Source organism: Oncorhynchus mykiss, chromosome 17 (assembly GCF_013265735.2).
Source record: "Oncorhynchus mykiss isolate Arlee chromosome 17, USDA_OmykA_1.1, whole genome shotgun sequence".
Classification (NCBI taxonomy): domain Eukaryota; kingdom Metazoa; phylum Chordata; class Actinopteri; order Salmoniformes; family Salmonidae; genus Oncorhynchus; species Oncorhynchus mykiss.
In genome coordinates, this window is record NC_048581.1 from 51,601,120 (window position 1) to 51,613,924 (window position 12,805).

At 37.7% G+C, this 12,805-nt stretch overlaps 1 protein-coding gene across 4 annotated transcripts in view; it reads left to right on the forward strand.

Moving 5' to 3' along the window:
- Positions 1-313: 313 nt before the first annotated feature.
- Positions 314-12,805, forward strand: part of csf1 (macrophage colony-stimulating factor precursor) — a 38,980-nt gene continuing 26,488 nt past the window's right edge. The window contains exons 1-4 of one of the 4 annotated variants that reach the window (XM_036947884.1): positions 325-417; positions 591-632; positions 10,351-10,464; positions 10,810-10,872. In XM_036947884.1, the coding sequence (XP_036803779.1) occupies positions 600-632; positions 10,351-10,464; positions 10,810-10,872 (210 nt within the window). In that variant the 5' untranslated portion in view covers positions 325-417; positions 591-599. 4 annotated transcript variants of the gene reach the window in all.

The following is a 12,805-nucleotide window of genomic DNA, read 5'->3' on the forward strand; positions in this document are numbered from 1 at the left end:
CTGCATTGGGTTTCATGAGTGGTCAACAGGGGTATTGCTCCATGTCGCGAGGAATGTATGAAGACTTTAGAGAGATTGAGAAAGAGATTGATGGGCATTTAAAGTAGTTCGAGTGAGAGATGGAGAGTGAGGATGATAATGAGAGGGGAAAAGAGTGAGTCAGAAAATGAAAGAGCAAGTCAGAGGAACAAGAGAGAGAGAGAGAGAGAAAGAGAGAGAGAGAGATAGAGAGAGAGAGGGGGTGGGGGAGGGAGAAAGAAAGAAAGAGAGAAAGAGGAGGGGTTTTAAGACTGCCTCTCAATGAGGTACCAGTGAGGATAGGCGGTCACTCACACACACCACCACCCACACTCGCTCAGTCAGTCATTGAAGACAGAGATGGCTAAGCAAAGTTGACCATTGGACCCTAGACTTCTTGTAAGTCAACATCCGGACGTTGATCGTTCCCTCATTCGGATTGTCTGTCCTTTCCTTCTCTTTGCTCTTCATCATTATGCACATCAAGTGGGAAATAATCTCATCTTCACCAAAGACAGGAACTCTGCTCCAATGACTCTAAAAGTGGACTCTACTCTGTTCTACTTGCCTAGGTCAGCCAGATGAACACACACAAACCAGCCCACAAAGCCAAGGTATGTCCCCTACTCTGGAACCTGGGCATTTTGGGTTACTGGTATCATTCCAAGATTTTTTGTTAGCGGTAACAACTGATGGGCTGCTAATAGTAAGTACCTACTATAACAATTGTATTTTATTAAGCCATTGACTCATGTGTGAATTTGACAAGACAGTTATTGAATTGTATTCATCTGAGTAATTTACTGCAGTAGCCCAGGCAATGCACAGAGTGGTTACTGTTACTGTGAAGTATTTAGTCTGTAATGTGATACCCAGATGTCTAGCCAGTAGATTTTAGGGGAGTGACAATAAATAGCATTTTTTTTGTTCATGTAATGAGCCCGGGACACGTCACAGGTTTATGAAACAACTTGTGGCGCAGCTAGAACACACAGTACCACACTCAAAACATCTAAGAAGACATAAGTATCTTTTAAAATGTAAATTCTTGACTCAATAACTTTGAGCTTGTGTATTTTAACGCCAGAAAGTCACACCTTTAGTTGCAAGTAAAATCACAGTTGGGGAGCCCGGTTTTAGGACAGTAGATAACAAGTTGTGGTGTCCCTAAACACTGCTCCACTATCCAGAACTCAAGATGTCATTGTATATAGGTGATTTAAAATCAAATGTTTCTTAAAAAATACTTTTATCACAATAAATACTTTCCTCATTTTATCAGGAGCCATAACCTGGTATTGACTGTGACCATTTTATTCAACAATAGATGGAATTTACATCATAAAACCTTCAATTTTAGTTTACAACTAAATCACAAACAACATGTGGTTTGGGATTATTTGGTTTATCTGTCAATAGGATTTGGCACTTGCACATTTAGAAATAATTATTTGAATTCCTTATTGGCTGTTTATATGTCTGTTTGCTGCCTGTGGCTGTTTGCTGCCTGTGTTTGTACAGTATCATAAACAATGCAATTACATGTCGAAATGGTTATGTGCTTACTCATTTTTAAGTTGATCTATTGAGAACAAGTGCTTTACACTTGATGAAGAGAGGAGTGGGATATTTAATGTGTACATATTTTTTTTATTCAGAAATATTTGTTGATTATGGTGGTAAAGACTGTGTGGCAATAACGACAGGATAATGTTGTTAAAAATGACTTTGTGGAAATTAGTATTTACAATATGATCGATTGTTATAAAAACATATTAAATATTATGTGATAAGCAATATTGAGCAGGGGTTTACCCATTTTATACAAAAGTTATACAAAAAGTCATTATTTTCTGATGGCAATAACCTGGAAAATGTCAATACCGACCCTATTTGTGCTGGTAATGACAATGTTTTAATGACAATTTGCTAATATTTGGGATTACACTACCAGGTTTACTTTGTTAATATGATCAGTTTCCATTTGATAAACTCCAACCATAATAGAATGAGATGTATCCTTCCAAATAGAGGAGAGTCTAGATGACTTATGACCGTTTGACACATTCCAAGTTACTTTACTTGGAGGTGGATATATAATATATTATACGTCATATCCTTGTTCTTCACCGTCTCTTCCCAGTTCTTGTGTGACTCGATATGTACAATTTTGAAAAAGCACAGCGTGGTGGTAATGATGCAATACTGTGGGACAAATTTGGGACAACTGTATTTCGTGGAATACAATAGATTCAGTGCTTATGCACTATGAACATTCATTATTTTTTTTAAAAAATCATGTTGAAATACATTGAAGAAGTTCAAAAGTCATGTTCTGGGCCAAGTGCCTTGCCAATGCAAAACAGTCAAATGGATTGTTATGTTAGGGTCCACTTACTATATATACACCAGTCAAAAGTTAGTACACACCTACTCATTCAAGGGTTTTTCTTTATTTTACGATGATCTACATTGTAGAATAATAATGAAGACATCAAAACTATGAAGTAACACATGGAATCATGTATAACCAACAAGCCAACCATTGCCTTGATGACAGCTTTGCGCACCCTGGGCATTATCTCAACCAGCTTCACCTGGAACGCTTTTCTAACAGTCTTGAAGGAGTTCAAGCATATGCTGAGCACTTGTTGGCTGCTTTTCCTTCACTCTGCAGTCCAACTCATCCCAAACCATCTGAATTGAGTTGAGGTCGGGTGATTGTGGAGGCCAGGTCATCTGATGCAACACTCCATCACTCACCTTCTTAGTCAAACCCTCTGTTCCTAGACTGTCATTGAAAATAAGAATGTGTTCTTAACTGACTTGCCTAGTTAAATAAAGGTAAAATAAAAAAGAAATAAATTACACAGCCTGGAGGTGTGTTGGGTCATTGTCCTGTTGATAAAAATTATAGTCCCAATAAGCACAAACCAGATGGGATTGTGTAATGTTGCAGAATGCTGTGGTAGCCTTGCTGGTAAAGTGTGCCTTGAATTCTAAATAAATCACAGTGTCCCAGCAAAGCACTCTCACACAATCACACCTCCTCCTCCATGCTTCACGGTGGGAACCACACACACAGAGATCATTCGTTCACCTATTCTGCATCTCATAAAGACACTGCGGTTGGAACCAAAAATCTCAAATTTGGACTCATTTACACCTGTCAAATGTCCATTGCTTCTGTTTCTTTATCCCAAGGAAGTCTCTTCATCTTACTGGTGTCCTTTAGTAGCGATTTCTTTGCAGCAATTCAACCATGAATGCCTGTATCATGCAGTCTCCTCTGAACAGTTGATGTTGATATGTGTCTGTTACTTGAACTCTGATGCATTTATTTGGAATTCAATTTCTGATTTCTGAGAATGGTAACTCTAATGAACTTATCCTCTGCAGCAGAGGTAACTCTGGGTCTTCCTTTCCTGTGGCGGTCCTCATGAGAGCCAGTTTCATCATAGTGCTTGATGGGTTTGGCGACTGCACTTGAAGAAACTTTCAAAGTTCTTGAAATTTTCCAGATTGACTGGCCTTCATAACATGGACTTATTATACCAAATAGGGCTATCTTCTTTATACCACCCCTACCTTGATTGTATCAAATGCATTAAGAAGGAAATAAATTCCACAAATTAACTTTTAACAAGGCACACCTGTTAATTGAAATGCATTCCAGGTGACTACCTCATGAAGCTGGTTGAGAGAATGCCAAGATTGTGAAAACCTGTCATCAAGGCAAAGGATGGCTACTTTGAAGAATCTCAAATATAAAATATACTTTGATTGGCTTACCACTTTTTTGGTTACTACATGATTTCATGTGTTAATTCATAGTATTGAGGTTGTCGTGTAGAGTAGTCCAGAAGGCTACACTGAAAAACCTACAGTAACCTCTATCAAATAAAAAGATAGCGGAGCCACAAAAGTACTGAATCCGAAAGAGAAACAACAGTACTGCCACCAAAATAATACATTATGTGACAGCTATAATCAATGCTGCCCCATCAACAACTCAATCCAAAATGGTCCACCCTTGAACTGAAAGAGAGGCTCGTTTTGTAGGGGAAGCCCCTCCCATCAGAACATACCAAACACTAACTAATAAAGCAATTACCATCAAAGCCTACATTTTCCACTCAGCTAAACATCATGATGGCACTGTGATGGCACTGTGAAAGACAGCATCCAATTGGTTGAGTAGAGTGTTGCAGGCTATTTTGTAAATGACATCGCCAAAGTCGAGGATTGTTAGGACAGTCCGTTTTACAGGGTATGTTTGGCAGCATGAGTGAAGGATGCTTTGTTGTGAAATAGGAAGCTGATTCTAGAGTTAATTTTGGATTGGAGATACTTAATGTGAGTCTTGAAGGAGAGTTTACAGTCTAACCAGACACCTAGAATATGTGGACAACTACAAATAGCTAAGTCAGAACCGTCCAGAGCAGTGATGCTGGACGGGCGGGCAAGTGCGGGCAGCAATCGGTTGAAGAGCATGCATTTAGTTTTACTTGCATTTTAGAGCAGTTGGAGGCAACGGAAGGAGAGTTGTATGGCATTGAAGCTTGTCTGGAGGTTTGTTAACACAGTGTCCAAAGAAGGGCCAGAAGTATACAGAGGTGATTGAGTCCTGGTGAATCCAATAATCACTTATGCGCGTGATGGGGGGAAGGCAGGTGTGCGGAATGATGATGGCAGGAGTGCGCAATGCTGAGGAGCCTGGCGCCCTCGATGGCGAGGGGGGAAGAAACCTTCATTTTTTGCAATCAGGATGAAGAGAAGATTTTGGATGATGCTGTGTTGAAAATGTTATCCATACTTTTCTGAATCTGGTCGAAATAATTATCTTTGTATTTTTGGCAAGTTTAGAATTCCGTCCATAATAATGGAAGCTACTAATAAAATTATTCAACATTTTTGATATGAGGCATTTTTCTCAGAAAGGCAATTTCAAGTCTAGGAATTCCTCTTTCAGGAAATAGCTTTAACATTCAATAAGTAGATTATATTACTATAAATGTTTTCATGAAAATACATAATTTATTCATTTTAAAGTAAAAAAAAAACTTGGAATTTATTTGGACTTTTTTCAACAAAAGTCCTGTTTGATAAAGTAGCTCACAAATGGTATTTATATTTTTATTACATTTTCTGCTCTTTTAAATGCTGTACTCATATTGTAGGGATATTGGAAGCAGGGTGTTTACATGAGTTGAGTTACTTGAATAAGCAACTCTTTAAATATACTTATCTTCAGACTCGATTTCTTCAGTGCTGTTGGAGTCTTTCATTAGAACAACAGCCACCATGTACCATATCAAGAACATTGCACAGGAAGTGGCGAGTGGGTGCTAATTTGCTGATGTAGAGGGACATTTGGATGCTGCACTTGTTCTTTGGCCTCCACCGTGCTAGCCAATGTGTACATTATGACATGAAGTTTATGTAGATTATATATTATATTTTCTATGTCGAAGATGGGATGAAAGTGACCAGTGCCTGATATCTGAGTGGGTCTTTGAAAGAAGTGTATGGGATGGGCCACGTTACAATCATGCAAAACATTTTAAATATTATTTCAGATAAAAACCCTTTTATTTAGGATCAAATGTTTAATCATTTAAATGTTTTATTGTTCGGGGGGTGGGGGGTGGGTTTGTAGTCACAAACGTGATGTAGTCATTTGTGTGCTGTGAATATGGGACAAAATACTTTTTAGTACCTAACATACAGTGAATTTGTCCCAATACTTTTGGTCCCTTAAAATGGGGGGACTGTGTAAATAAGGGGTGTCATTTAGTTCACCCAATATGGATAACAATACCCTCAAATTAAAGCTGACAGCCTGCACTTTAACCTCACTGTCCCAAAACATTTGGAGTTCACTGTGTATATATATATATATATAAATAAAATTGAGATTTGTGTCACTGATCTACACACAATACCCCACAATGTCAAAGTAGAATTATTATTTTCGAAATTTTTACAAATTAAATAAACATGAAAAGCTGAAATGTCTTGAGTCAGTAAGAATTCAAACCTTTTATTATGGCAAGCCTAAATAAGTTCAAGAGTGAAAATGTCCCTCTCAAGTCACATAATAAGTTGTATGGTCTCTCTCTGTGTGCAATTAATGTTTAACGTGATTTTTAAATGACTACCCCATTTCTATACACCAGATATACATTTATCTGTAAGGTCCTTCAGTCGAGCAATGAATTTCAAGGACAGATTCAAACACAAAGACCAGGGAGTTTTTCCAATGGTTTGCAAAGAAGGGCACTTATTGGTAGATGGGTAAAAAAAACTGACATTGAGTATATCTTTGGGTCAATACACCCATTCACTACAAAGATACAGGCGCCCTTCCTAACTCAGTTGCTGGAGAGGAAGGAAACCGCTCAAGGATTTCACCATGAGGCCAATGGTGATTTTAAAATGGTTACAGAAGATTAATGTCTGTGATAGGAGATAACTGAGGATGGATCAGCAACATTATAGTTACTCCACAATACTAACCTAAATTACAGAGTGAAAAGAAGGAAGACTATACGGAATAAAAATATTCCAAAATATGCATCCTGTTTTCAATAAGGCACTAAAGTAAAACTGCAAATAATATTGCAATGATATTAACTACATGTCTTGAATACAAAGCGTTATGTTTGGGGCAAATCCAACACAACACATCACTGAGTACCACTCTTCATATTTTCAAGGTATCGGCTACATCATGTTGTGGGTATGCTTGTCATCAGTAAGGACAAGGGAGTTGTTTAAGATACAAAAAAATAAAAAAAATGGAAGAGAGCTAAGCACAGACAAAATCCTAGCAGAAAACCTTGTTCCTGAGTGGCATAGTTACAGTTTTGACTTAAATAGGCTTAAAATTATATTGCAAGACATGAAAATGGCTGTCTAGCAATGATCATCAACCAACTTGATAGAGCTTGAAGAATAAAAAGTCAATAAAATGTGTGTAAATATTGTACAATCCAGATGTGCAAAGATCTTAGAGACTTACCCAGAAAGACTCACAGCTGTCATCGCTGCCAAATGTGATTCTAACGTGTATTGACTCAGGGGTGTGAATATTTATGCAAACAACAGATTTCTGTATTTTAATACATTTGCTAAAATTTCAAAATACATGTTTTCACTTTGTCATTATGCGGAATGGGTGAGAAGGAAAAAAATGTATTCAATCAATCTTGCATTCGATCTATTTAAACTATTTTTCAAAATGTGGAATAAGTCAAGGGTTATGAGTACTTTCTGAAGGCACAAACTATACAGACTGAGTAACATTTCAACTAACTATCTACTAACCGTAGCTCTAACCCTAACCTTAACCTTTATCCTAACCCTTATTATAAACCTAACCTTAGCAAGCTTATCAACAGATAGTTTGTTGATGGTATGACCATCTCTAGAGCATTTACAGATGAAGAGTTTGCACTATCCAAATAAAGTGTGACTGTCACCGATATCTCCAAACTTTCCACTTCAGTTTAGTAGGTATCCACTTTAGAAGTGAGCAGTGCAAGATAATAATTTACCGGTCTTAATTACAAGTCGAGGGCAGAGGTAATTTCCTCACAAACAATCTCTCAGATAGTAGTGGCCAACTCTTTCTGTTGTCGGGTGTTGAGTGCTGCCATGTTCCCAGAGGTGAATTGTGAACAGACAGAATATGCCTGATGCTGGAGCGAAATAGACCTGCTAATGATTCTTGCAATACAGTGAACGTCCCACACCATATTAACATGTTACATGTTGACAATTATTTTTAAATAAGTCTGTTAATTCATAGTTATTTTGCAAAGGAGAAACCCACACATTTCAATGCCACCGGAACCATAAGTAACAAACTCTTATGATAAACTATTAGGAATCCAAATACCACCTTATACCATTTCAAAACATACTTAATCAATTAGATACAATATGCAGTTTTTTGCCTTGAAAGAAAGGAAAGGAAATAAGCCCATATATTCCATCTGGACATGATTATGTGGAGAACCATCTCCATAAAGTATGTGAATGTGCCAAAGTTTTCCCTGAAACAGTGCCGGATCCCTGCTGGGGAGGACTATTACTGCTATTACCTTGAAGTACACTCCAGCCAGAAAAGGAGCCCCCAAGAACCTTTTGGGGGTCAAAACGATTGCCACTGTGGGGAACCTTTTCATTTTCATTTCAATAGTATTTTGTTATTTCAAGTTAGGGTTAGGGTTCCATTTTGAACCTTTTAAATAATATATTGTTACTGGTATTTACATGATTATCATTGTTATTGTTAATATTAATGTATTATACATTCATATTTTTATATAATCAATATTATTAATCAATATTTAAATATTATCAATATTGTATTGTAACAAAATGCTGACTTGTAGCAATGGAAGGCTACTTGGTTCTTTAAAATCACATACACTTACAGATATAGGATTTTCATTTGACCAGTATTGTCATAGCAAAATAATCCTGTAGCCACAGGTTTTTAATGTTTAGTCCATAATGTTGTTTGATTGGTGGTTAGGCTATTAGCTGTACATAAGTAGGCTACATGAAAAGTGAAATACTATTTATATAACCATGTTAGTACAGGTTTTCATTGAATTTATATAAATCACAAAGCTAGTCTGTATTTTCAGCGGAGAATGACATTTTTCTCAGTTACAAAAATGTGATCAAATTAAGATCCTACACTTGTATGTCAGCTTTTAACAAGGCTGCAGAACTGGTCGTGTTCAATCTTAACCTTTAATGACTTTAAAAGAGAACACAGGAATGATAACTACTCTCACAGGTGGCCAAAAAGAACATTATGAAAGCTACGTCTCCAATCTTCTGACAGAATACCACCACTAGAATACATATAGTTTAATATAAATACAATTTATCTACTGATAATAAACTAGGAAAACATTTTTTATTCAGTGATAGAAAAACCTGTCATTACAAACTCAATTTGCTTCATTTGGAAGGCTAGCTAGAGGACTAAAAAGGCACTACGCCTCACTCAAAGTTTAATTGAGGCACAATTCCCAATCCATCCTGCTTGCGGGATACTGCAACATGGATGGGGAGGGCTAAGTGGAAGCATTGAGATTGAGCCTTAGACTAGCTACATTTCTTTACTTCAGTGGGGCGGCAGGTAGCATAGTGGTTAGCGCTTTGGGCCAGTAACCAGAAAGTTGCTGGATCGAATCCTTGAGCTGACAAGGTCAAAATCTGTTGTTCTGAGCAAGGCCACTGCTCTCTGTTAATGTTGATTAAGGCAACAACAAAAAAACACACCTCTCTGATTCAGAGGGGTTGGGTTAAATGGGAAGACACATTTCAGCAGAACACATTGAGTTGAACAACTGACTAGGTACCCTCCTTTCCTTGACTTGGTTGCTGAGCCTGTCAGGCAAATCCACTAGTAAAAAATACATTTTAAATTCTCCGCACGTGCCAGCAACAAGGGTCCTCCAAGAACCCCTCAACTAACCAAAGGTGCAAATAAGAATCCATTGACTAGCAAAGGTTCCTTGAGGATATCCTTGGTAAGAGTGAAGTGTGTGCACACATGCCTGTGCACGTGTGTATATGTTATTTGTGTTGGGTCACCTCTGTTTACACCAAGGTAAACCGTAATATTGTAAAGTTATATTTGCCACATCAAATACTTTGTTTCTCTGTCTGGCCCTCTGTAGAGCCTCCGTTCTGTAATAAAGTGAAAAAAAAGTACTATCAGCAATTTTGGGCAGTAAGCATTATGACATTTTGATCTAGTATCTATTGTTAACAGTTAGCTTTTCCAGATGTTCATAACCAGTGTTCTGCAACAGTATGGAATTGGGAGCAGATTGACTAGCTCTTTCCCAGCTCTCAACATGGCCTTCAAAAGTTTGTCATCAAAAACTCAAAAATGTTCTCAAATAGACAAGCCATAAGGTGCTATGTAAGAAAAAATATCAAATTTGAAAACATATTTTAAAAAATGTGTCAATCCCCATGTGACTTAGAATTGTATTTCCGTAATATGATATTAAGTTAGCAAGTGTGGACGAAAGGCACCATTGTGCCTATAATTTTGGAACTCACTATTGAACATTATTGATCAATATTCCTTTATTTTGCTCTCCTTTCACGGTGAGCAACAACACTTTGAGATGTAGATCCCTGAGCAGTAGTACTGTAGTAGTGGAAATATAAGTTGTTGTTGTGGTGCTATCGAGTAATAGTAGTAGTACTGTAGTAGTTTGTAAAAGCAGAAGTAGTAGTAGTAGCAGCAGTAACAAGGGTCATAATGTAATGATAATGTTATGTCCATTGTAGGCTAGGCATCTGTGCTTCCTCTTCCTCATGTGCTTCCCTTTGGCGTGGGGTGGCGTCCCTGGTCCATGTCGGCACTCTGTGACCAAGGGTCACCTCCTCAACCTCAACTGCCTGGTGAGGACACCTCATACCACACCAAATCATGCAGTAATATCAACAGACTCTACAAACTAAATATCAAGTTGAGATACAGATAATTAAAATCACTCAAACAGTCATAAGTCATGCCTGAATGTATTGATGTTAAGGTTTCCTCCCAAGTTAGACTTATTTTATTGTTCTAAGGTCATTTCTTTACCTTATGTGACCCACACACATAACTAATGAGAACTATATGTGGCAGATGGGAATTCTGTACGGCTGCATGCCTACTCCTACTTTCCTCCTGGAGAATCATAACTGCCCAATTCTACGCTTCTGTTTTAAATGTCAATGTTTGTATCTTTGTTTGCCACGTAGATTGATAATCAGTTGGAGAATGGCTGGTCAATAACCTACGTATTCACTGAGCGCCAGAGTTTGGTGAGTATTTCCTACTTCACTGCAATTACATCTTTCACAACAAAATGACTTTGATTTGTGCAGATAAAGAATGGTATACCAAAGATAAACAACATCACAATCAGTCAGTGTCAAGACAGTCCTACACTTTCAAGATGTGCCAGGCTGGCAAACTGATTGAAACTAATGCTCTCACATCTGTCAAGGAGATTCAAGTCCATTACATCTCTTGCTCCTTTCGGCCTTTACGCAATAGTCTAATTGCATTTAGAAGACAAAATGTAATCCCATGAAAGAGCCCTTGGTTGTTAATAACCTGGAAGGGAAATGGTTTGAAAATACTTATAAACTGTGTGAAGTTACAGGAGGTAAACAGAGAGCGAGAGAGCTGTGTGGTAGCATGGAGTCGGGATGCCTTCCCTAATTTTAACTTGCTGGTTAACAGTTTAAAAGTTTAACAGTTTAACTTGCCCCAGTTTATGGTTTATGGGTTAACAAGGTCTCTGACAAATGGAGGTCTGATTTAAAGGTTTTCTCACCTGGGGAGAGGAACAACCACTTCAGTGTGGGCAAGTGATGTACCTTACAGACAGACCATATATTACCATAAACAGTGGGGCAAAAAAGTATTTAGTCAGCCACCAATTATGATGGTGCAAATAAATTCATTAAAAATCCTACAATGTGATTTTCTGGATTTTGTTTTCTCAATTTGTCTGTCATAGTTGAAGTGTACCTATGATGAAACAGGCCTCTCTCATCTTTTTAAGTGGGAGAACTTGCACAATTGGTGGCTGACTAAATACTTTTTTGCCCCACTGTATATTGTTTCCCCTGGGGAGGGCAACATGCAGGGGAGGTCTTTAGGGGGATCTCAGGGGGTTAGGACGTGTTTAGACTGAGAGGAAAGCATGTAAGACATATTTAGGAAGGTGTGTGGTTAAGTGTTGTATCTGACAGACAGGCTATAATAGTTCAAGAGAAGCTGTTGATGTGTTGGTAATGTTTTTTTTCAGTGGGTAGATTAGCTGTAAAATTGCAGATAGATTGTAGCTTCCATCAATGTAATTGTCTGCTTCACTTCCAATCCCCATATATTTTTTTGCAAATATCGTTCAAAAGTTTGGGGTCACATTGAAATGTCCTTGTTTTTGAAAGAAAAGCACATTTTTTGTCCATTAAAATAACATAAATTGATCAGAAATGCAGTGTAGACATAGAAAATGTCTATTGTAGCTGGAAACGGCAGATTTTTTATGGAATATCTACATAGGCCTACAGAGGCCCATTATCAGCAACCATCACTTCTGTGTTGTCAAGAAATTGTCAAGAAACTGAAGATCTCGTACAACGCTGTGTACTACACCATTCACAGAACAGCGCAAACTGGCTCTAACTAGAATAGAAAGAGGAGTGGGAGGCCCCAGTGTACAACTGAGCAAGAGGACAAGTACATTAGAGTGTCTAGTTTGGCAGTCCTCAACTGGCAGCTTCATTAAATAATACCAGCCTCAACATCAACAGTAAAGAAGCAACTCCGGGATGCTGAACTTCTTGGATTAGCTAACACAAAACTGCCATTGGAACACAGGAGTGATGGTTTCTGATAATGGGCCTCTGTACGTGTATGTAGATATTGCATAAAAAATCTGCCGTTTCCAGCTACAATAGTAATTTCCAACATTAACAATGTTTACACTGTATTTTTGTTCAATTTGATGTTATTTTAATAGATGCTTTTCTTTAAAAACAAGGACATTTCTGTGTGTCCCCAAACTTTTGAATGGTAGTATATACAGTGAGGAGAACAAGTATTTGATACACTGCCGATTTTTCAGGTTTTCCTACTTACAAAGCATGTAGAGGTCTGTACATTTTATCATAGGTACACTTCAACTGTGAGAGAAGGAATCTAAAACAAAAATCCAGAAAATCACATAGTATGATTTTTAAG